A 27099-nucleotide genomic window follows, 5' to 3' on the forward strand; every position below is an offset into this window, starting at 1 on the left:
GACCAAATGATGGGCACAAACGCTCAGAGCATTTGTGCCCATCATTTGGTCTGATACACACATATATATAGATTACGGAATACAATGGTACTTCTTACATCAAATGCTTCAGAGTTTGAACGTTAAATTTGATATATATATATATATATAAGGGTGTTTGTTTGCTGTGCACTCCTAGTCCATTCGAACAATTGCTCTGAAACTCGGCAGTTCAGTTAACATACTTCTCACTTAAATACAGTAATACCCCGAACTTACACGTTAGGTGGGACCAAGAGATAACCGCATAAGTCAGGGTATAATTTTGCATATAAATACATACAAATTATTTCTAATTGGAGCCAGAGACTAAAGAAAACATTAATTTAGAAAAAAATGTTTAATAAAATCTTAGATAATACATATGTATAACAAATTATATTATTAAAATCGTAAACTGAAGTTATTTTGATGTAGAAGGCTTCATAAAATCTAACAAATTCATCTGATGGCTCAAAGATTTTTTTTTCTCCCGCAAAATTTCCTCGTAGCAAGCTAATAATTTTTTTATTTCTTGTTTTGTAGAAGAAATGCGCTCTTCGTTGGAGTCTATATTTTCTAAAATTTGTAACCCCTTTTCAATTGAACTGAGGCCTTCTGTCAATTTTCCAACCATCATTTGATCTTCTGACTGAATTGGATCTAAAGAATCAAGTTCTTCAATGTCTTGCTCTTGCTCACGCATTTCTATGAGCTCATCAATTCTCAGCTCCTGATTGTGGGAATCCAGCAGCTCTCGAACATCATCACTATCCACTTCTAAATTTATTTGCCTGGCAAGATCGACAACTTCTTCAATCACATTACCAATTTCATCAGGCTCTGGAACTGATTCCGCCTGAGTTTCAGTGGTGAAAAAAAAGGGACACAGTTTTTTCCAGACGCCATTTAAAGTTTTTTGTGAAACTTCATTCCATGATTGTCTAATGATTCTCACTGCATCTAAAACATTGAATTGTTTCCAAAAGTCTTTAACAGAGAGCTCGTTGTTTTGTCTCATAGCTTCATGCAGATGTACAAACAATCGTCTTGTGTAATAAGCTTTGAATGTTTTGATGACTCCTTGATCCATTGGTTGAAGCAAGCTGGTTGTATTTGGTGGCAAAAATAGAACTTTCACACGTGGATCAAAATTAGTTAAAGTTGCAGGAGGGTGACCTGGTGCACTGTCGATTATTAGCATAACTTTAAATGAAATTTGTTTAGACTGGCAATAACGTTTGACTTCAGGTATGAAGTGATGACCTAACCAGTCCTCAAAAAGGGAAGCTGTCACCCAAGCTTTACGATTTGACTTCCAAATCACAGGCAAGCCAGCTTTAGATTTATTTTTCAATGCTCTTGGATTTTCCAAGTGATAAACTAAGAGAGGTTTTAACTTATAATCACCAGCTGCATTCGCGCCAACCATCACTGTCAATCGATCTTTGGCGGCCTTAAAACCTGGAAACGTTCTCTCTTCATGCGCGATAAAAGTTTTTTTAGGCATCTTCTTCCAGTACAGGCCAGTCTCACCTACGTTGAATATGGTTTGGCTGGTATAGCCACCTTCATCTATCATAGCTTTGAATTTCTCTGGATAGTAAGACACAGCCTCTTTACCAGCACTTGCCACCTCTCCACTTTCTGCAATGCTATGCCAATTACATCGACTTTTGAATCGGCTGAACCAACCGTTACTAGCTTTAAACTCATCATCTTTAGCCACCTCTCCAGCATCCTCTTTCAATCTCTCAAAAATCAGCTTAGCTTGAGAGCACACCATGTTCTGATCAAGAGGACAATTATTCACATTTACTTGATAATCACACCATAATTTTAACATTGTTTCCATCTCAGCGATAATACCGTGACGTTTACGAATGATGCTTGAATTTAAAGATTGAGCATTTTTCACAGCTTCGAGAATTTTTTCTTTACTTTTTATAATTGTTCTGACTGTCGATTCCGGTAGATCAAACTTCTTTGCCAATTCACAAATTTTCATTTTTGTATCGAAGTCTTTAATAATGTTAACTTTACATTCCAAAGTTAAAGTTTTTCTTTTCTTGTTTGATGCAAAAGAATAAGTTCTACTTCGTTTGGATGACATAGTAGAGTGTTAAGATTAATCACATTCGTTATTGTAAACCACACTTAAGTTAGGCGCCATGTGTTCATTTCTTTTGTACAGTATGTCCAACCATCAAAAGACTGCTTGAGATCGATTCTGTTTACAATTTGAAAGGTAACCTTGTCAGTTGTACATACAAGAGGTAAATTGTTTACAAAATGAGTCTTTGTTTATTATCTAATAAATGTATATTTTTTTCGTCAATTGTTCACGATTGCAGATGCCTTTTGTGTAAAATCCAAGTCAGATGTATGTAAGCTAATAAATGTTCTCGTTAATTTTATCTCGCCTTTTGGTTCGTTCACGGTTACAAGAAATCACCACACAAGGTCTCTCAAGTCTCTGTTGATATAACAAACACAGAAATAAATAACACAAAATAAATTGTAGCTGTGCATCGATTCCGCACAACACATCCGAACATGTAAGCTGAACAACAGTGTGGGAGGAGTAAATAATCAAGAATTGCGTGGCGCTCAAACAAAAGACAAATCGACGAGAGTTGAAAATCGCGTAAATCGGGGTATTACTGTACTGTAATGTCGTATATACCACCCCAAAATATTGAATTAATTTTATATATCAATAAATTCCTGTCTACGTCCGACTTCCGCCATCACATGTAGCGCCATCTCTAGGCTTTTCTAGCATATAATAAAAAAATAGTAATAATTTTTAAAAATAATACTGAATATAATTCATATAAAAATAAATATAACTAAAAAATATATATATTACATTCATTTAATTACTGCAACAATGACACAGAGTATATAAAGACGAAACTTCTGAACAACGGTAGCACCACAGGGCAAACACATGCATCGAATTGTGTATTATACTGTGAAGAACTATATCGAACAACTCAGGTATTTTCATTTCTGAATAGTTCTTTCGTAGTGCTGATTATTTTTCTTTGAAACTGGCTATTTACGATGACAGGCCTACTTCCCAAGAAGTTCATAGGCATTCTAATAATGATCTTAAAATGTGGGTTATCACGTACATCGTTTTCTCTCTCAATTTTCTTTTTAAAAGAGACATATATGATAATTCTACGTGTTTTGCAAATGACTATTTGGCGCCGACCCGTATAAAAACCGCTATAAACAAAACACCGTGGAGCTACTTACTGACTGTGCACCGATCGGGTCGCCATTGCTTAAGCTTGTTTCCGTCGTGGAGTATTACGTTGGATGGCGGACTCCGCTAAACGTGTTCGAACTGGAGTCACGTGTCATGTGTTGTACACATCCGCCGTCCACGTGATACTCCACGACGGAGACAAGCTTAATTAAGCAATGGCGACCCGATCGGTGCACAGTAAGTAGCCCGACGGTGGTTTGTTTATAGCCGTTTTTATACGGGTCGGCGCCAAATACTCATTTGCAAAACACGTAGAATTATCTATATGTCTCTTTTAAAAAGAAAAATTGAAAGAGAAAGCAAAGCTTTACTGCTTTTATAGTTCTAATTCTAATGAAAGTTATTGATAGAAATAACTACCGTTATAAACAAAACTTCCGTAAGTACCAATTAGAAAAAAATAAAATTTTAATTTGTATGGGTTTGGGTACAATTTTAAACACTGTTACAAGCAACATTAATTCTGGTTTTCAGTCAGATTTATAACAATGTTAATAGAAACATATTTGCCAACCATCAGTGGACATTTCCCATTCGTCAGTATTTTTAAAGAATTTGATATTATACATAAATACTTCACTTAACAAGTCTAATACCAACATGTGGTATATGCTGACACTAGCATAGTGAGGGAGGGCAAGGGGTCTATCATGCCCCGGGCACCACTCGCAGAGGAACGCCAAATGGACTCCAAGACAAACAAGATTTGTTTTTGAGAGAGTGCCAATAAAGTGTCGTGCCCCAGGTGCCAGTTATGTTCGCTACTCCACTGTATGCTGATGATATTGTATTTTTTTCATTATGAATGATGTTCTCAGATTCATTCACTTGGGAAAGAACAAAGATTGATATTTTTATATATTTTTATGTTGTTATACTAGTGACGTGCCATCCATGGAAGATATGGAAACACTGCTTCCCTTTTATTTACTAAAACATAAATGCATATTGTGCAAATATTTTTATATTTTAACATACTTTGAATTACTTAAAATTAATATTTCATTATCACCACATTATGTATCTTATTACAAGTTATCTATACAAGTGAAAAACAATGATAAGATTGCTATTGTATATTTGAATATAAATTCATATATACATATTCCCAATGAAAGTGCTGTATTGTCGAATAAGGGATAGCTTCCGTGGTGAAAACATTTGAATTGTGTAAAGCAGCCAGATTATACGCATTCATGCATGCGCTTTACAAAGCACTGACTTTGCACGGTTTACCTGGTGGATGCTACACATCAAAATATCTTATAACACTTCCAATGATTCTATCCAGGGCTGACATAGCTTCTTTATCATCAAATGTCACTGCATGCCACTGGTATATATATATAAGAATTTTAGCTCAAATATGATCATTTTAAATGGTGGATATATTAAATTGTATCTTCAAGTCTGGCAATGTTAGTGCCCTTAAATGTTAGTGGCAGTTAAATTGATTATGGCCAATCCATAAGAGTTGGCCATAATCAATTTAAGAGGGAAATGAGTTACTTTTATGGTTAGACCAAGTTATTGAGCAGTGCTACAGTTTCTCCACCCAAAGCAAAGAAACATCCAATTTGTTGCTTAAAAAATACAGACCATGTGATATGAACTTTCTCATGAAAAGAAACTAGATGGTTCTTTCAGATTTGAAATATTTTACAAACATTAGTAATCTTTATAAAATAACAAAATAGGCTGATGAGGGTTTTCCCACATGGCATTGCAGGGCTTCCCATGCATTGCGGTGTGGCAAATGAAAAAGATATATGATAAAAAAAGTAAGACAGAGATAGGAAATAAATCACAATCAGAAAATCATTCTCCATAAAAATTGCAGTGAAAGCCAATAAACTGACTGATAGCAACTGTCGTGAGTACACTGTAACACTAACAAAGCAAACCATAGCACAAACATATATGACAGGAGGCACTCATGCAAGATTGCTGACAGATCAAGATGTAACACATCATAAAACTACACCTAAATTTATGATGTGCCCCTTAAAATACTTGGTCTTTTCAAAATTATGATGTTAAAAAATATAAAGCTTTTGCCATACTCTTGACAGTGTTTATGCAGATAGCTTTATAAAATATCATATGCAGAGATAAATTAAATTTTGTTTATCAACAGTATTTAATTAATATATAAACCTTGTGCAATGTTAATAAAGAATTTTTCACTTTTTATGCTGTCAGTACTTTTATTCAAAAATCAGCATTTTTCTACCGACACTCCCATACTAATGGTTGGCAAGTATGGCAACATCTTTCAAAAACACTATTAAACATGAGTTTCAATGCACTATTTACTTTCTTACAGCTGATTATGCCACCCAAGAAACGCTTTCTTTATGGAAAAACTACTGCTGCTAAGAAAAGGCGAGCAGAAAGAGCAGCCGAAACAGAAGAGCAACGTATTCAAAGACTTCAAACACAAGCTGCAAGACAAGCTGCATATAGACAACGTGAAACTTTTGAACAACATCAAACCAGACTTGAAACAGAGGCTCAGAGACAAGCTGCATACAGACAACGTGAAACTTTTGAACAACGTCAAATCAGACTTGAAAAACAAGCTCAAAGACAAGCTAAACATAGACAACGAGAAACTTCTGAAGAACGTCAAATCAGACTTGAAAAACAAGCTGAATATAGACAACAACAAGCTGCTAAACAACTTCAAATTAGACTTCAAAGACAAGCTGAATATAGAAAACAAATTAGACTTCAAAGACAAGCTGAATATAGACAACAAATTAGACTTCAAAGACACGCTGATTATAGACAACAAAATACTTGTAAAGAATGTCAAACCAAATGTGAAATACAAGATGCAAGTAGACAACAAGAAACTTGTGAACAAGAACAAAGCAGTTTTCAAGCACGAAACTTAAAAACTTACAGACGACAAAAACCAGAAGACAGAGATGATACACAACTTCAGGCTCGAGGAAAAAGACGATTGCGATCGCGATGTCCAGATTGTGATGCTCCACAGTGGAATTTAAATGACTTTACGTATGATCCACAATATACTTATGTATCTGATAAAGTAGTTGCAGTCTATCTGCATTAATGCTTATTTTCAGATAGCCAACTATTTAAATTTTCCCACAAAGGAACATTTTCATCCTGTCTTAGGACAACTTCAGCTTAGTAATGAACAAAAGTTATTGTTCTATCTGATTAAAATATTTTTGATAGATCAAACAATATTTCAAATGATACATTTTTCACAATCTAATGATAATTCATACTATACCTTTTCATTCTAACTTGTTAAAATCAAACCTCAGGCATCATTTCCCAGTTTAGCCAAAAGCATTAATTTTCACACTTATATCATATTGCCTCTTTCATTCTCCTTCAAATTTTTCTATGTAGGATCCACTTACAGATCAGTGAATGTCAGGGTCAAAGAGCATTTCAAATCCATTACCCGATACCCAACAAATAGCACAATTTTATTGCAATGGACCCTAGAAAAAGAAGCAGAAGTATGTTAGAAAGAACCTGTAGTACTTAGAAGCTGGTACGACATTAAGAATGTAAGAATTCTGAAGCAATGTTTCATTTATGTCTTAAAAAAGCATCTAAACATCATTTAATGCACAGACTTAAAAAAACTGGACACCAGTGTTAAAAACAAGATATTGGGAGGATATAGTTAAACAATTGCAAGATGGAAGAATGAAGGAGGCTGTGTGATTATAAGTGTGAAAATTAATGCTTTTAGCTGAACTGGAAAATGATGTTAGCACTACACATACATGAGGTTTGATTTTAACAAATTAGAAATGAACTGCAATGAACTGACTGTATTCACTGCTAATCAAGAACATGACAAGCGAGACATTGTGTTTAAAACTCTAGACAATATTCTGCAATTTATTAATGAAACTCATAGATCATATTATGTTTTGCAATATTCTTTACTATCTCCGTTTGGAGAAGATGGATATCACTTTGGAATACCTCTCTCAGGTGTACATTTTAACAAAACAGTTTCCAGAGAGAAAAATTCCCAGCATGGACTTCCATGCTTACAAACTTATGGTTTGTAATAATTCATTAAATCATTTTATATTTGCTAGAAACCTTCTTCATTAATTTGCTGTTGACGTGTGTGCAAAAATAGAAGCAGAAAAATTGTTACATCAGAACTCATCAGAGAGATTTAAGATGTGATTCATATATACATCTAAGAGATGAAATCAACAATGATGTAGCTGGAAAAGAATATGGTCAATTTTTCATTCTTTTATCAAATTTTGTAGGCAGTCCATGTTACATGCATGAGAAAACACAAGATGCAATGCTATATATGTTCACATTTACAGTTGACCTGATCTATTTATTACATTTACATGCAATGAATATATGTTTGTCCAAGTACTAATTCAGAATGAATTACTACTTGGACAAACATACATTCATAGACATAATCTCACAGCCAGAGTTTTTTACTTAAAATTATTAAAATTGATAGATTTAATCACAAAATATAACATTTTTCACCTATAACATCCATATGTACACTATTGAATAGCAAAAAAGGGACTGCCTCATGCTCATATTTTGATTTGGCTGATTAACAAACTTCAAGTTGACCAAATTGATTATGTTATCTCAACTGAACTTTCAGACTCTAATGCAGACAAAGAATTCTTTGAAATAGTTCAAACTCAAATGGTGCATGGTCTGTGTTGTTTTCTAAACTTTAATTCACTATGTATGAAATACAATAAATGTATAAAACGTTACCCAAAACAATGAGTTATAGAAACACACCTCGATGACTTTCAGCATAGGAAGATGTATGAATAGGTCAAAAACATTTTTGACCTATTCATACATCTTCCTCAGTTAGAATCTACAGAAATGAAACAAACTAACAAATCTAATACAAAACTAGCATTTTAAAATTAAAAGAGAACAAATTACAAAGTTGAAAATTCTAAATTTAAACGAACACAATATAAAATTTAAATATAACAAGCAATTATTGCGACGACATCATAATGCTGGGCTGCAATTTTTAATTAATTTAACTTAAAATATATACTCTTGATTTTAATGGTGCCTTGCTCCTATTTATCATACTTTTCCTGTTAACAATAAACTCATGCCAATCATCTAGCTAATTCCATTCAGGGGAAGCTTTGCATTCAAATAACATGACTTCTGGTCAAACCAAAACTCATATCATTTCAATATGTATTGCACACTCAACAAAATACAAATTTCCAGTTTGCACTGGAAGTTTGTATATAGTTAATCACACTTCTTGCTCCTAAACATGCTATATCTGTTCTCAATTTTCATCTATATAACTCTGTTCTCAAGATTAAGGAAGGGCAGACAGACAAATGTCAGTGGGAGTTTACAGGTTTACAATTTTTGAAAATTGCAGCCCAAATATAAAACAATTTATAAAAAACATTCAAACAGGAGATAGTTATCCCTTATATCGCAGAAGAAAACCTGATGATGGAGGCTTTACAATGAGAATTGGACTTCATGAAATTGTCAATAAATGGATAGTTCCTTACTGCCTTCTGTTGACTAAAACATTTAATGATTACATAAAGATAGAATTTTGTAACTCTGTCAAGTCTATCAAATATATATGCAAATATGTTAACAAGGAATCAGATACAGCTATGCTTGCTCTACAACAACATAATATACATGAAGTCACTATCTATCAACAAGTGTCACTTCAATTTAGACACTTACAGTTCCATGTCAATTAACAAATTGCAGGACAAACATTGAAATTTGTTGTCCTACAATTACAAGAATGTTTTTCTCTTGATGAACTGTATATAGAATGCTCTAGGATAGGAACTGCTAACAATCTTTATGCATACTCTCAGAAAACACACAATGTTGTATATAAAGAAATATTATAAATTTTATTTTCAAATTCACCTTTCTTTGATACATGTTTTCTTTATTTCTTGCATCAGACAATTTTGTTACTTACTGAATAATTTCCTACGGGAAAAAGTATTAATCTACGCATTTCAAATCTAAACATTGTTTCCTGTCCCTAAGTGAAAAGAATATCTGTTCAATATAGAGCAAAATAAGGTACTTCTAACTTGCACTATATACTAAATGACACCCGAAAATATTAAATTAAACAGTTCTTACACTGATGTAGGTAGCTACATCAGTGTAAGAACTGTGACAATCACATTGTTGTAAAAAATGTGATGTAAAATGTTTCCGTTTGCATGGTCTAAAAACAGTACACAGTTCCTTTACAACATAACAACAGAGTCGAACATTAATTTCTCAAATAAGCAAGTGACATTCTGGCAGTCCACAAGCGAGCAGCGCTCAGGCACCCGACAATTATTTTATAATCACAACACTGGTTCTTGACCAGCCACACAGCTATACACTCTGGTCAGCACTGACTCAACACACCAAAAGGAAGCGCACAATTTCTCCCTCTCTAGGTGGGACAATCTCACTCCGCATTCTTAGGGATACGATTATATCAACCCACCTGACACGTGTGACCATTCTGTGGACTATACATCAATGCTTGATAACATACACACACCTGACACGGGTTACAATTTTGTTTAATTGTATATCGGACTTAACACACACAAAATTACCTGCTTCTTCATATCCCTTCAACACTTAGGTTTTCTTAACTATTAACTTACAATATACATTGAAATGTATATTGTATGTATAGACATATGCTTCAAGTACCAAAAAATAAAACTAGAAACATGAATTGTGCTACACAAAAATGCAATAAAATGAAAAATATCAAGTTTTTTAAATAAGAACTATCATAAAAGTAGCACCATTCTTATAACTAAAAATACACAAAGGGTAATTAACATCAGCAATATAATTTGTCACCAGAAAAACATCATTACATTTTCAAATTATACTGTGAAATGTATTTTTTTTTTGTTGTTAAAGTCATTACATGTAAGGACAGATATTTTTCTTTTCGAATATTATTTTAGTAATCACTAAAAAACAAATTATTTTCAGTTAAAACCAAGTAAAAAATATACTCTATCTACTTCTGACTTCGAGGATTTTACAGGTCAACAAAGGCAAACAAGTGACAAGAAATAAATTAAACTTTCATATTACCAGTGACTTTATAATTGACAAACTCCAAATGCATTTCGCCTTTCCAGTAGTCCTCCTCAGTGGATATACATCAAGACAGCAATCTTTAGTCATTTTTTATATCCAGCAACCTTTCCCAGCATGCATCGACACTCATCCCGGTTTTTAAATTAAGTACATTTGTATATGCAGTGATGCAAAAATGTTCGACAATTTTCCTTTCTAAACAATTTTCTATTTTATACAATATTTTAGTATTTTTTCTATTTATATTACAATCAAATTCTCTACAATGCAAAAACCATGCCAATTCCATTCTCCCCAATCTGATGGCCGCCTCATGTTCCTTTATTCTCAACTCCAACCTTCTTCCGGTTTCTCTGATGTAATAATTTGGATATCGACATGTACAGTACATGACATTCTGTATACAACACCGGCAATCTTGAATTGATTCCTGGCTGAATTTATATCTTCACTATTTATAATGCTGATTAAGTTTGACATCTTATTTTTTTTTGGTAAACGGTAATTATTTCTAGCCACTACTTTCTCCCATCATTCTGGCAGCATTTGAATTCCACGTTGGAAAAATGACACATCTTTTGAGGCTATCCAAGAATCAACCCATTTTTTGGCATCTTCATAAGAATGGAAGTGCTGCTCAGCCAGGCCATGTGCCATCGATCAGAACAAGTGATAATTGGAAGTGGCAATGTCTAATGAATACGGCGGGTGGGGTAGGACTTCCCATTTAAGTGTTTCCAAGTACATTTTCACCGGTTGTGCAACATGTGGCCGAGCATTGTCATGTTGCAAAATCACTTTGTCATGTCTCTGCTCATATAGCAGCTGTTTTTCCTTCAATGCTTGGCTCAAACACATGAATTGTATTCGATAGCGATCACCCATGATGATTTTGTTTGGTTTGAGCAGCTCATAATAAACTACACCTAGCTGATCCCACCAAATGCAGAGCAGAAGCTTTGAACCATGGATATTCGGCTTTGCTGACGATGTTAATGCATGGCTAGGATTACCCCACAATTTTCTACGCTTAAGGTTATCGTAGTGTATCCATTTTTCATCGCCCGTCACGATATGATGCTGAAAACCTTTCCTTTTCTGCCATTTAAGCAGCTGTTCACACGTGAAAAGACGCTGTTTGAGGTCTCTCAGCTTCAACTCATATGGCACCCAATGTCCTTGCTTTTGAATCATTCCTAATCCTTTTAAATGTTTCGAAACTGTTGTGTGATCAACTCATAATGATTCTGCAAGTTCAACTAGCGTCTGACATGAATCTTCATGAAGTAACACCTTCAATTCCTCAGCTTCAAACTTTTTTGGTGTGCCTGATAATGATTTTGATGTTGAAGATAAACTTCAACATCAAAATCATTATTTTTGAAGCGTCTAAACCAATCTCTCATGTTGTTTCCGACAGAGCATGGTCACCATAAGTCTCAACAAGAATTCTATGTGCTTCAGCTGCAGATTTTTTTTTAATAAAATAATGCAATAAAATTCCCCGCAAATACTCTTTTTCTGGCATGAAACTCGACATGTTTAACACAATGAAAAAATAAGTTGTTTACACTTCGACGAAATGACATATACTGAATTTCAAGGTTGCTTATTGTACTTCCTTACAGATGCGTCACCATCTAAAAATACACACATGGTTCTGGTAATGCCATCTGTTGGAAAGCACAGGGAACTTATTCAAGGTCCCTATATAATATAATATAAGGGTTAAAAGTATGAAGTAATCTAATAATCTGAATCTTTGTTTTTGCATGAGCAATGCTGGACTCATCTGCTAGTGTATATACATACATACATACACACCATATTTACTCGCATATTCATATTTCAATGCTTCAAAAAACCTAGGTCATTCTATATGCACGAGTGAAGGATTCTTTGCGTTTTTACAATAATTTTTGTGAACCATGTATAGTTCATGCTGCCATTATAGCAGTGTGCTATCAAGGTCAAGGTGAATGTCACTTTCAAAGAAATGGTCTGAAAATAGCTGGTCACTTAGCAATCATTATAAATTTAGTTATTTCATGTTTGTTAAATTGGTATTTTTAATGAATATTTCCACATTCTGAATCATTAAAAATAAACCTTTTCCGGTCTTGCACTTCTATAATCTTTTGGTTTTGCTACATGGGTATCAGGTGTGTGGAAAAGCATTCCTCATGAGCTAATAGAAAAGTCATTCAGGAAATACTGCATTTGAAATTCACTTGACAGATCAGAGGATGATGCTTTGTGGAGTGAGTGAAAAAGAGAAGAGTTATAATGAAGCTTTGGAGGGCAAGTCCGCGTAGACCAAGATGATAGCATCAAGAAAACATGGTTGTTTGCCTTAATACATGCATTTGTTATTTTATTTGTGATTAAATGAAATAAAATTAAAATTGTATTAATAAATCTAATTTTCTTTATTTTGATCTTTAAAGTCACACCTCATCCTCTATNCACTTCTATAATCTTTTGGTTTTGCTACATGGGTATCAGGTGTGTGGAAAAGCATTCCTCATGAGCTAATAGAAAAGTCATTCAGGAAATACTGCATTTGAAATTCACTTGACAGATCAGAGGATGATGCTTTGTGGAGTGAGTGAAAAAGAGAAGAGTTATAATGAAGCTTTGGAGGGCAAGTCCGCGTAGACCAAGATGATAGCATCAAGAAAACATGGTTGTTTGCCTTAATACATGCATTTGTTATTTTATTTGTGATTAAATGAAATAAAATTAAAATTGTATTAATAAATCTAATTTTCTTTATTTTGATCTTTAAAGTCACACCTCATCTTCTATGCAAATTCATCTTATATGTGAAAAAATACAGTATGTATGCTGTATATATTTTATATATTATATTGGCCCAAATATTACATATTTTTATCATGCTCTTTTTTATAGCTTATGCCCCTCTTTTTGGTCTGTGGACACTGCAGGATGTCAGTGTGAGCTAACCTTTAGAACAACTCTTCATTCTTTCACATGACTAGAGTTTAGCAGGAGACAACTGATGTCACATACTGTATCAGTATGAGAATAATGAACCAGTACAGTGAACTCACATATAACATGACAAAAAACTTGTGTTTACTATCATACTAAATTCTAATTTTACAATCTGGAGATATATGTCTTCTTCTTCACTTCTTAAACATAGGTTTAAACTTGCATAAAATCATCCAATAATGCAATTTCCTATAATGTAGAACACATCCCACATTATACGGGACTGCTGTATATAAATATTTTGATGCAGTTTGAGTACTCCATCAAAAGCAAGAAATAAACATAGGCTTACTATAATATTTTTTCTCAAACTGGGACAATTTTGAGAAAATAGTCACAACAGAAAATAAAGCCTACTAGGATAACTACTTATGATTGAGAAGGCTATGTAAAAAGTTGTTAACAAAAAACAATGAATTAAAAGCAATTTTTAACAATTCAACTGAATATACCTTATTATTAAGAAATTATTAATATTCTTCACTAGTGTAAACTATCTTTAAAAATTCTTTGTCGCTTAAATTGGTACTTTTAAAATATGACAATATATTTGAGGAAATTTCTATTGCTACCAGGTTTGCCTTATGTTTCTCACATTTCAAGTGATTTTTAATGTCAGAATGCCCATGAGTTACTGAAAATTAAAGAACAGTTCATATTTCACTTTGTCAATACGATCATAGACTTTTTTCAAAAATGGATAATTTTTTTTTTTCAATTATCAGTAAACACGTGGTTTCTTCTTGGCATTTTGGACATTAAATCAATTTAATACACATTACAAAATAATCACAAATGCCGACTAGCAATTTGAACTCGACTAAGATCAGGGTTGGCAAATTTATGTTTTTTTTTTAAAATAAAACAATAATACATGTTTTATTTAGAAACCTTTGTTTTATTTGTTTTAAAACAGTTTTATATTACGTTATAAAATACTGTTTTAAAACAATGTTTTAAATATTTAAAAAAAATGTTTTATTACATAAATTTAGTAAATAAACTTTTTCTGGCTTGTGAGCTAAACATGAATGTGGGAATGGGAAATTTTTCTCACTGCAGTTCAGTTAACACACTTCTAACTTAAATAATGTCGTATATACCCCCCAAAATATTGATTAATTTCTATATATCAATTAATTTCTGTCTACGTCCAACTTCCGCCTTCACATGTAGCGCCATCTGTAGACATTTCTAGCATATAATAAAAAAATAGTAATAATTTTTAAAAATAATAAACTAAATATAATTCATATAAAAATAAATATAACTAAAAAATATATATATTACATTCATTTAATTACTGCAACAATGACACAGAGTATATAAAGACGAAACTTCTGAACAACGGTAGCACCACAGGGCAAACACATGCATCGAATTGTGTATTATACTGTGAAGAACTATATCGAACAACTCAGGTATTTTCATTTCTGAATAGTACTTTCGTAGTGCTGATTATTTTTCTTTGAAACTGGCTATTTACGATGACAGGCCTACTTCCCAAGAAGTTCATAGGCATTCTAATAATGATCTTAAAATGTGGGTTATCACGTACATCGTTTTCTCTCTCAATTTTCTTTTTAAAAGAGACATATATGATAATTCTACGTGTTTTGCAAATGACTATTTGGCGCCGACCCGTATAAAAACCGCTATAAACAANCTCTCTCAATTTCCTTTTTAAAAGAGACATATATGATAATTCTACGTGTTTTGCAAATGAGTATTTGGCGCCGACCCGTATAAAAGCCGCTATAAACAAAACACCGTGGGGCTACTTACTGACTGTGCACCGATCGGGTCGCCACTGCTTAAACTTATTTCCGTCGTGGAGTATTACGTTGGATGGCGGACTCCGCTAAACGTGTTCGAACTGGAGTCACGTGTCATGTTTTGTACGCATCCGCCGTCCACGTGATACTCCACGACGGAAACAAAAACAATGGCAACCCGATCGGTGCACAGTCAGTATGTGGCCCGACGGTGGTTTGTTTATAGCGGTTTTTATACGGGTCGGCGCCAAATACTCATTTGCAAAACACGTAGAATTATCATATATGTCTCTTTTAAAAAGAAAATTGAAAGAGAAAGCAAAGCTTTACTGCTTCTATAGTTCTATAGAAGAGTATTACAGATGATTTCTGTAATACTCTTGTAAAAAGACTCGCTAACTTCTATGTGTCAACCAATTGCTGTTAGTACATAGTATTATCCATGTTATTACTATCTATGTTTGTAAATCAACAAATGTACTTAATTATCAAGAATTGTCATGTAAAATCAAAACATATACCTGCAATTTTACAACGATACTGTACTATCATTTTATGTCTGTAAAACCGACTAACAAATATATTGTATTATAATACCTAATTATGCATTTGCGACATCAGGTCATGTAACCTTGTTACATTAATAAATCTAAATGAATGAATAAATGAATGAAATGCTTCTATAGTTCTAATTCTAAAAGACAGTTAATTTTTATTTATTTGACCAAACGACCCTATGACCATTGGCCTTTTTCAATTAATAGGCCTATAAAAGTTATTGATAGAAATTATTATCGCTATAAACAAAACTTCCATAAGTACCAATTCAAAAAAAATAAAATTTTAATTTGTATGAGTTTGTGTACAATTTTAAACAGTGTTAAAAGCAACATTAATCCTGGTTTTCAGGGCTGTGGAGTCGGAGTCATGGAGTTTTGGTGTTTTAGCCAGAGTCGGAGTCAGTAGATTTTTACGCGACTCCACAGCCCTGCTGTTAATAGAAACATACTTGCCAACCATCAGTGGAAATTTTTCCCATTCGTCAGCATTTTTAAAGAATTTGATATTATACATAAATACTTCACTTAACAAGTCTAATACCAACATGTGGTATATGCTGACACTAGCATAGTGAGGGAGGGCAAGGGGTTCTATCATGCCCTGGGCGCCACTCACAGAGGGATGCCAAATGGTGTCCAAGACNCAGTATTTTTAAAGAATTTGATATTATACATAAATACTTCACTTAACAAGTCTAATACCAACATGTGGTATATGCTGACACTAGCATAGTGAGGGAGGGCAAGGGGGTCTATCATGCCCTGGGCGCCACTCACAGAGGGATGCCAAATGGTGTCCAAGACAAACAAGATTTGTTTTTTGAGGGGTCGCCAATAAAGTGTCATGCCCCAGGTGCCAGTTATGTTCGCTACGCCACTGTATGCTGATGATATTGTACGTATTTCATTATGAATGATGTTCTCGGATTCATTCACTTGGGAAAGAACAAAGATTGATATTTTTATATATTTTTATGTTGTTATACTAGTGACGTGCCATCCATGGAAGATATGGAAACACCGCTTCCCTTCTATTTTCTAAAATATAAATACATATTGCGTGAATATTTTTATATTTTAACGTACTTTGAATTACTTAAAATTAATACAGTGGTGCCTCAGATAATATACTTAATCCGTTCCAGGTGCATGTCCATTAAGTGTTATAGGGAATGCATTTTCCCATAGAAATACATGTTAAAACATATAATTCATCCGCAGCATAAAATAACTGTACTGTACCATAAAAAAATGAAAATGCAGCAGTCACCGATTATGCCGGGTAGTCAGATGTTGTGAGGAGGAGGTGGAGAAACACTTTCTTCACACATTTGTCCAGATACAGACTTTTTACACATTGCAGCAGGCCTCTTTTTATTGTTTTTTAATCGGAGTCAGATTCAGGAGAGGCTACCGGAGCTTGCAGGGTCATATCCTCTTGTTCCATCCTTTGTTTTTTGGCAGCTGACTTCTTGAAAAACATATCCAAGGTGGTCTGTTTCGCTCTCTCTTCTTCAACATCTGTCGGAAAAGACAGGCAAGGGTGTCACTGTAGAGCTCATTGATCCTGTTGGCCTCAGCTGTTTGGATAATAAGTGTTGGTAAACTCCTGAACCTCTCCCCATTTGACAAGGAAGTTTTTGTCAACTTCTGCTCCTTCTGATGATTTCTTGCTTTGTTTCAATTGAAATCACCTTTCTGTTTTTTTAGAAGTCATGATTTGCACAACACTTGAATAAATGTGCACTGAGGTGATGTACGTAATAAACAAGGGAGCAAGCCGAATCCCAACAGGAGCTCTGTACTTCGGATATAATAATAATATATTCTAATAATACTAATAGATTATAAAAATAGCAGATTGTCACTGGCAACAGCAAAAGAGTGGAAAAATCATTCACACTTGTTCGTAGAAAGTCCGTTGTTCGCAGCCAGTCCATTGCTCGAGTCACGTAACAGCCAAACAGAAAGTCTGTTGTTCACAGCATCCGTTATACGAGGCACCACTGTATTTTATTATCACTGCATTATGTGTCTTATTACAAATTTCTATAACGTGAAAAAACAATAATAAGATTGCTATTTTATATTTGAATATAAATTCTTATATGCACATTCCTAGTGTTACCACCCAGACAGTCCAGGAATTGACTCACTGTCCAGGTGAACTATTAATTTTGTCCGGGAATTTCGTAGAAATTGTGAAATTATGATGAAACAAAGTTCTTGCAAATATTTTTACAAATTTACACTATTTTAACAGCAAAATAACTTGCACTCACTGAAACTCATCTGCAATTCTGCCATGTTCATCTGTTTACGTGTAGCACGCAACCTGTCAACCTTTTCTGTTTTTTTCTTGCATGTATGATCGTACACATCCCAAATAGAGCTAAGTTATTTGTACCTGTTGTTTCTTAATTTAGGTTACTTATGTTACTCCTATGCAAGTCCCTAGTCCCTAACTGTAACTGATTTAGAACTAGCATTCATGTTATTGTTTGTATTGCATTGTAAAATGTTATTGTTTGTATTGCATTGTAAAATGACATTGCGCATGCATCAGGAACTTCTGCTCGAACAAACCTGACCTGCAGTCCAGGTCAATGATTTTGAAAAGGTGGCAACACTACATATTCCCAATGGAAGCGCTATATTGTCAAATACGGGATAGCTTCCACAGTGAAAATATTTGAATCATGTAAAGCAGCCAGATTATACACATTTATGCATACGCTTTACAGAGCACCGACCTTGCACGGTTTAGCCGGTGGATGCTACACACCAAAATATCATATAACATTTCCAATGATTCTATACAGGGCCAGCACAGCTTCCCTATCATCAAATGTCACTGGATGATACTGTGGTATATGTATCAGAATTTTAGCTCAAATATGATGATTTTAAATGGTAGATATGTTAAATTGTATGGCAATGTTAGTGCCTTACATTGGCCTCTCAAACAATTTAATTGCCAACTCATCAGACGGAAATGAGTTACTTTTATGGTTAGACCAAATTATTGAGCAGTGCTACAGTTTCTCGCCCAAAGAGAAGAAACATCCAATTTGTTGCTTAAGAATATACAGATTATATGATATGAACTTTCTCATGAAAAGAAATTAGATGGTTCTTTCAGATTTGAAATATTTTACAAACATTAGTAATCTTTACTATATAACTGGATTGCTGTATATTAGATCTCTATGTAATACACCTCTGTAATCCAACAAATTAGTAGATCTAACATAGAGATTAGTAATCTTTATAAAATAACAAAATAGGCTGATGAGGGTTTTGCCACATGGCATTGCAGGGTTTCCCATGCATTGCGGTGTGGCAAATGAAAAAGATATTCTGTATGATAAAAAAAGTAAGACACAGATAGGAAAAAAATCACAATCAGAAAATCATTCTCTTTAAAAATTCCACTGAAAGCCAATAAACTGGCTGATAGCAACTGTCATGAGTACACTGTAACACTAACAAAACAAACCATAGCACAAACATATATAACAGGAGACACTCATGCAAGATTGCTGACAGATCAAGATGGAACACATCATAAAACTACACCTAAATTTATGATGTGCCCCTTAAAATACTTGGTCTTTTTAAAATTATGATGTTAAAAAGTATAAAGCTTTTGCCATACTCTTGACAGTGTTTATGCAAATAGTTTTATAAAATACTAGCTGTTACCCGCGACTTCGACCGTGCAGATTTTGCAAGCAAACCTCGTTTATATTCAGTATTTCAACAACCATAGTAATTGTTATATAACACCTACCACTGAGAATGATGAGAATTGCTGAGAATCAAATTGTTGAATCAATCTGTTTTCAATTTGATCAATTTTCTGGAATGTTTACAATTGTTCTGTAATCGAACCAATATGTAATAACAAATTCAAATTTAAAACAGTTCAAACATTTGGTTAAAAAATCGAAATACAGGTAACCCCATATAATACGGCACTTCTATAGCACGGATTCACTCTAACACGGTTCGAGAATTGGGAACATCCCACGTATAACACAATGCTTTTATAGCACGGGTTCACTCTAACACAGTTCAGGAATTGGGTAAAACCCTCGTACAACATAAAATGTAATAAAAGGTGCGTTCTTTTATACCTTTGCGTAACTCCGCGCGAGCATTCTAATTGTTTTCGTGGCTACTTTGAATGCTCTTTCAACAAATAATCCATTTAATGGTTAAATTTTACAATTGGGACCCTTCTTTTGCCTCTAAAAGGTCATTTAAGAATTATAGATTCCTCCACACAATACTATCAATAGTGCAGGCACTGCCATCTTTCTTTCACCGTCGTTCTTAAATGCCNCCCGATAACATCGGAAATGACGTTCTAACATCATTTTAAAATATTCATATCTAAACCAGAAAGTGTTAGATAGAAATAGACTTATTTATAGAACAATCCCCCATTTCTCACCTCAGGGAAAGTCATAAAACAGTTGGGTGCTAATGACTTTGTGAAAGGGAAAAAGTTCTACACTTAGAAACTTCGAAAGAAGGGATTTGGCCTGTACCGTCCGCGGGCCACATAAACATTGATAGGGGGCCCCCTATCAATGTTTATGTGGCCGCAGGTTGTGCACCCCTGCTTAAATAATAAATAAGTATTTTACCTATGAAAAAAATGAATAATAAATCCGATGTAAATAAGGATTTAACAACATGTTTTTTAATTTTTGGAACCTAACCTCCTTTTCGCACTAGTTCTTTGTTTCGTATAACACAGATTCGTGTAACACAGCAATTTTTTGGAACGTAACTTCTGTGTTATACAGGGGTTACCTGTATATAAAAATATTTATAACAATTTGTCTGAAATGTTATCAATTTAATACACCTAAGTACTCAATGAAGACTAAACGTTGTTGAAAACAAAACATCGCATCTAAAATAGTACAGTAGAAGCCATTCTCAGGCTGAGCCTTAATCCTCTCCCCTCCCCAAGGAAGGAATTTCGAAAATTTCCTTCTTAGTGTGCGTTTTCATGATGTACCCTAACTGTGTACCAAATTTCACCTCTTTCAGTTCAGCGGTTTGGCTCTGGGCAATGATGAATCAATCGGTCAATCACTCAGTCAGTCAGGACAAGTAATTTTATATATTTAGATCATATGCAGAGATAAATACTCTTGATAAACAAAATTTAATTTAATATATAAACCTTGTGCAATGTTAATAAAGAATTTTTCACTTTTTATACTGTCAGTATTTTTATTCAAAAATCAGCATTTTTCTACTGACACCCCATACTAATGGTTGGCAAGTATGGCAACATCCTTCATAAACACTATTAAACATGAGTTTCAATGCACTATTTACTTTCTTACAGCTGATTATGCCACCCAAGAAACGCTTTCTTTATGGAAAGACCACTGCTGCTAAAAAAAAGAAAGCAGCAAGAGCAGCCGAAACAGAAGAGCAACGCATTCAAAGACTTCAAACAGAAGCTGCAAGACAAGCTGCATATAGACAACGTGAAACTTTTGAACAACGTCAAAGCAGACTTGAAAGAGAAGCTCAGAGACAAGCTAAACGTAGAAAATGTGAAACTTTTGAACAACGTCAAATCAGACTTAAAAGAGAAGCTCAGAGACAAGCTAAACGTAGACAACAAGAAACTCCTGAACAACGTCAAATCAGACTTAAAACAGAAGATCAGAGACAAGCTAAACGTAGACGACAAGAAACTTCTGAACAACGTCAAATCAGACTTAAAAGAGAAGCTCAGAGACAAGCTAAACGTAGACAACAAGAAACTCCTGAACAACGTCAAATCAGACTTAAAAGAGAAGCTCAGAGACAAGCTGAACGTAGACGACGAGAAACTTCTGAAGAACGTCAAATCAGACTTGAAAGAGAAGCTCAGAGACAAGCTAAACGTAGACGACGAGAAACTTCTGAAGAATGTCAAATCAGACTTGAAACAGAAGATCAGAGACAAGCTAAACGTAGACGACAAGAAACTTCTGAAGAAAAGAGAAGCTCAGAGACAAGCTGAACGTAGACGACGAGAAACTTCTGAAGAACGTCAAATCAGACTTGAAAGAGAAGCTCAGAGACAAGCTAAACGTAGACGACGAGAAACTTCTGAAGAATGTCAAATCAGACTTGAAACAGAAGATCAGAGACAAGCTAAACGTAGACGACAAGAAACTTCTGAAGAACGTCAAATCAAACTTGAAACAGAAGCTCAGAGACAAGCTAAACATAGACAACGAGAAACTTCTGAAGAACGTCAAATCAGACTTGAAAAACAAGCTGAATATAGACAACAACAAGCTGCTAAACAACTTCAAATTAGACTTCAAAGACAAGCTGAATATAGAAAACAAATTAGACTTCAAAGACAAGCTGAATATAGACAACAAATTAGACTTCAAAGACACGCTGATTATAGACAACAAAATACTTGTAAAGAATGTCAAACCAAATGTGAAATACAAGATGCAAGTAGACAACAAGAAACTTGTGAACAAGAACAAAGCAGTTTTCAAGCACGAAACTTAAGAACTTACGGATGGCAAAAACCAGAAGACAGACATGATACACAACTTCAGGCTCGAGGAAAAAGACGATTGCGATCGCGATGTCCAGATTGTGATGCTCCACAGTGGAATTTAAATGACTTTACGTATGATCCACAATATACTTATGTATCTGATAAAGTAGTTGCAGTCTATCTGCATTAATGCTTATTTTCAGATAGCCAACTATTTAAATTTTCCCACAAACGAACATTTTCATCCTGTCTTAGGACAGCTTCAGCTTAGTAATAAACAAAAGTTATTGTTCTATCTGAATTAAAATATTTTTGACAGATCAAACAATATTTCAAATGATACATTTTTGAACTTGTATCATTTTTGACATTTTGTATCTGATGATTATTCATACTATACTTTTTCATTCTAATTTGTTAAAATCAAACCTCAGGCATCATTTCCCAGTTTAGCCAAAAGCATTAATTTTCACACTTATATCATATTGCCTCTTTCATTCTCCTTCAAATTTTTCTATGTAGGATCCACTTACAGATCAGTGAATGTCAGGGTCAAAGAGCATTTCAAATCCATTACCCGATACCCAACAAATAGCACAATTTTATTGCAATGGGCCCCAGAAAAAGAATCAGAAGCATGTTAGAAAGAATGTGTAGTACTTAGAAGTTGGTACGACATTAAGAATGTAAGAATTCTGAAGCAATGTTTCATTTACATCTTAAAAAAGCATCTAAACATCATTTAATGCACAGACTTAAAAAAAAACTGGACACCAGTGTTAAAAACAAGATATTGGGAGGATATAGTTAAACAATTGCAAGATGGAAGAATGAAGGAGGCTGTGTGATTATAAGTGTGAAAATTAATGCTTTTAGCTGAACTGGAAAATGATGTTAACACTACACATACATGAGGTTTGATTTTAACAAATTAGAAATGAACTGCAATGAACTGGCTGTAATCACTGCTAATCAAGAACATGACAAGCGAGACATTGTGCTTAAAACTCTAGACAATATTCTGCAATTTATTAATGAAACTCATAGATCGTATCATGTTTTGCAATATTCTTCACTATTTCTATTTGGAGAAGATGGATATCACTTTGGAATACCTCTCACCTTACATTTTAACAAAACAGTTTCCAAAGAGAAAAATTCCCAGCATGGACTGCCATGCTTACAAATTTATGATTTGTAATAATTCATTAAATCATTTTATGTTTGCTAGAAACCTTCTTCATTAATTTGCAGTTGATGTGTGTGCAAAAATAGAAGCAGAAAAATTATGTTACATCAGAACTCATCAGAGAGATTTAAGATGTAATTCATATATACATCTAAGAGATAAAATCAACAATGATGTAGCTGGAAAAAAATATGATCAATTTTTCATTCTTTTATCTATTTTTGTAGGCAGTCCATGTTACATGCATATGAAAACACAAGATGCAATGCTATATATGTTCACACTTACGGTTGACCTGACCTATTTACTACATTTACATGCAATGAATATATGTTTGTCCAAGTACTAATTCAGAATGAATTACCATACTTTCCATCATATAAGATGACCCCCGACTTTTGAGAAGATTTTCATGGGTTAAAAAGTCATCTTATATGCTGAAAAATACGGTACTACTTGGACAAACATACATTCATAGACATAATCTCACAGCCAGAGTTTTTTACTTAAAATTATTAAAATTGATAGATTTAATCACAAAATATAACATTTTTCACCTATAACATCCATATGTACACTATTGAATAGCAAAAAAGGGACTGCCTCATGCTCATATTTTGATTTGGCTGATTAACAAACTTCAAGTTGACCAAATTGATTATGTTATCTCAACTGAACTTTCAGACTCTAATGCAGACAAAGAATTCTTTGAAATAGTTCAAACTCAAATGGTGCATGGTCTGTGTTGTTTTCTAAACTTTAATTCACTATGTATGAAAGACAATAAATGTATAAAACGTTACCCAAAACAATGAGTTATAGAAACACACCTCGATGACTTTCAGCATAGGAAGATGTATGAATAGGTCAAAAACATTTTTGACCTATTCATACATCTTCCTCAGTTAGAATCTACAGAAATGAAACAAACTAACAAATCTAATACAAAACTAGCATTTTAAAATTAAAAGAGAACAAATTACAAATTTGAAAGTTCTACATTTAAACGAACACAATATAAAATTTAAATATAACAAGCAATTATTGCGACATCATCATAATGCTGGGCTGCAATTTTTAATTACAGTAGAGCATCGATTATCCGACTCAATTGGGGACTCGAGTTGGTCGGATAACTGAAAAGAATGAAAAATATACATTAGTATGTTAGTGTATTATTTGTATATGTAATTAGTATATTAGTATATTGCTGTTAACTTACTTCGCGTTGAATTTTCATCGATGTTAAGCCTAACAAAAATTTTTTTTAAATAATAATCGTTGCTATTGTATCGTTAAAAATTATTTTTAAGTTATTTTATTGCTCACAAAACAAACAACCACTCATAATTAGAAAATTAAGTCTTGTTTAAATACTGGCCTCCCTTTTATGGTCAAGCCAGTGTTGCCAGCTAAAACACGCAAAAATTTAACAAAAATAATATTAAAGTAGCCAAGAAATAGCCAAATATTCTGGCAACACATCACTAGCAGACATTTGAAATTTGCTGACTAGAATGGTTGGTTAACCGATGTAGATTAATAGCGATATACTAATATATTAATTACATGGGATATACTAATATACCCATGGGATATACTATTATCCGACCCCTGATTAACTGTCACGGTTAATCGGGGTGTCGGATAATCGATGTTCTACTGTAATTTAATTTAAAATATATACTCTTGATTTTAATGGTGCCGTGCCCCTATTTATCATATTTTTCCTGTTAACAGTAAAGTCATGCCAATCATCTAGCTAACTCCATTTAGGCAAAGTTTTGAATTCAAATAACATGACTTCTGGTCAAGCCAAAAGTCATGCTATTTCAACATGCACATTCAACAAAATACAAATTTCCAGTATGCACTGGAAGTTTGTATATAGTTAATCACACTTCTTGCTCCTAAACTTACTATAACTGGTCTCAACTGATACACCCTGTATAGATGAAGTTTATACAGAGTGTATCAGAATGACGTTTTAAAAATTTGGGGATTGTAGAGGATGAAATTTTGAACATTTTGATATAAGGAACCCATAGCTGGAAATGTGATATGAAGTTTCTACAGTGGTAGGAAGTGCTTGACCGCCCTTCACTTTGGTAGCTACCCTTCCGTCCGTTGATGTCATGTTATTGTTCTTGACTTCTTCCTCTGAGGTTATGTAAAGTTCCTTGTGTACGCAACACCTGTAGGAACAGTTCATGAGCTTACGGAGTACATCTTTACAGCATTTAATACTATCAGAGGATTGTGGCATCTTACAGAGAGTCGGACAAAACATGGTTCGTCGTTGCACATTATGTAACGAAGTTGGTGGTTGTCACATTGAACATTTACTCTAAAGTAGTGTAGCCACTGATTTGATGTACAGTTTAATTGTACACTACTGTTTTGTCAATAAAACTTGTCATAAATACTGTATTCTGCTGTTTCATTCAGCATACCAAATGCAAAGTGCAAAGTGCTGTAGAAACTTTATATCACATTTCCAGCTATGGTTTCCTGATATCAAAACGTTCAAAATTTCATCCTCTACAATACCACAAATTTTTAAAACGTCATTCTGATACACCCTGTATAACTCTGTTCTCAAGATTAAGGAAGGACAGACAAACAGATGTCAGTGGGAGTTTACAGGTTTACAATTTTTGAAAATTGCAGCCCAAATATAAAACAATTTATAAAAGACACTCAAACAGGAGATGGTTATCCCTTATATCACAGAAGAAAACCTGATGATGGAGGCTTTACAATGAGAATTGGACTTCATGAAATTGTCAATAAATGGATAGTTCCTTACTGCCTTCTGTTGACTAAAACATTTAATGATTACATAAATATATAATTTTGTAACTCTGTCAAGTCTATCAAATATATATGCAAATATGTTAACAAGGAATCAGATACAGCTATGCTTGCTCTACAACAACATAATATACATGAAGTCACTATCTATCAACAAGTGTCACTTCAATTTAGACACTTACAGTTCCATGTCAATTAACAAATTGCAGGACAAACATTGAAATTTGTTGTCCTACAATTACAAGAATGTTTTTCTCTTGATGAACTGTATATAGAATGCTCTAGGATAGGAACTGCTAACAATCTTTATGCATAATCTCAGAAAAACACACAATGTTGTATATAAAGAAATATTATAAATTTTATTTTCAAATTCACCTTTCTTTGATACATGTTTTCTTTATTTCTTGCATCAGACAATTTTGTTACTTACTGAATAATTTCCTACAGGAAAAAGTATTAATCTACGCATTTCAAATCTAAACATTGTTTCCTGTCCCTAAGTGAAAAGAATATCTGTTCAATATAGAGCAAAATAAGGTACTTCTAACTTGCACTATACATTATATGACACCCTGTTTAATTTGTTTAATTAAACAGGGTGTCAAATAATGTATGTAATTTAAACTGTTTAATTGATATGAAGAAACAGATAATTTTATGAATTGCCTGTTTCTTCATATCCCTTCAACATTTAGTGGTTCTTAACTAAACTTACAATATACATTTCAATGTATATTGTATGTATAGAAATATGC

The 27099-nt window shown here is 33.7% G+C and overlaps 2 protein-coding genes across 2 annotated transcripts in view; one reads left to right on the forward strand and one right to left on the reverse strand.

Annotated features, from left to right (window-relative positions):
• Nucleotides 1–27099, reverse strand: part of LOC111629868 (poly(A)-specific ribonuclease PNLDC1-like) — a 66946-nt gene that overhangs the window by 20006 nt on the left and 19841 nt on the right. The gene's annotated exons all lie outside the window — the stretch shown is intronic.
• LOC111630108 (translation initiation factor IF-2-like) lies at nt 3397–7993 on the forward strand. Its single transcript, XM_023374134.1, has 2 exons — nt 3397–3677; nt 5625–7993. The coding sequence occupies exon 2, from the start codon at nt 5631–5633 to the stop codon at nt 6378–6380; it is 750 nt and encodes a 249-aa protein (XP_023229902.1). The 5' UTR covers nt 3397–3677; nt 5625–5630; the 3' UTR covers nt 6381–7993.

This window comes from Centruroides sculpturatus, unplaced genomic scaffold (genome assembly GCF_000671375.1).
Source record: "Centruroides sculpturatus isolate CEXI.00-Female unplaced genomic scaffold, Cexi_2.0 scaffold68, whole genome shotgun sequence".
Lineage (NCBI taxonomy): Eukaryota > Metazoa > Arthropoda > Arachnida > Scorpiones > Buthidae > Centruroides > Centruroides sculpturatus.

Bases quoted from the DNA above. Each gene is read 5' to 3' on its own strand.
- LOC111630108 (XM_023374134.1), top strand. From the start codon at position 5,631: ATGCCACCCAAGAAACGCTTTCTTTATGGAAAAACTACTGCTGCTAAG.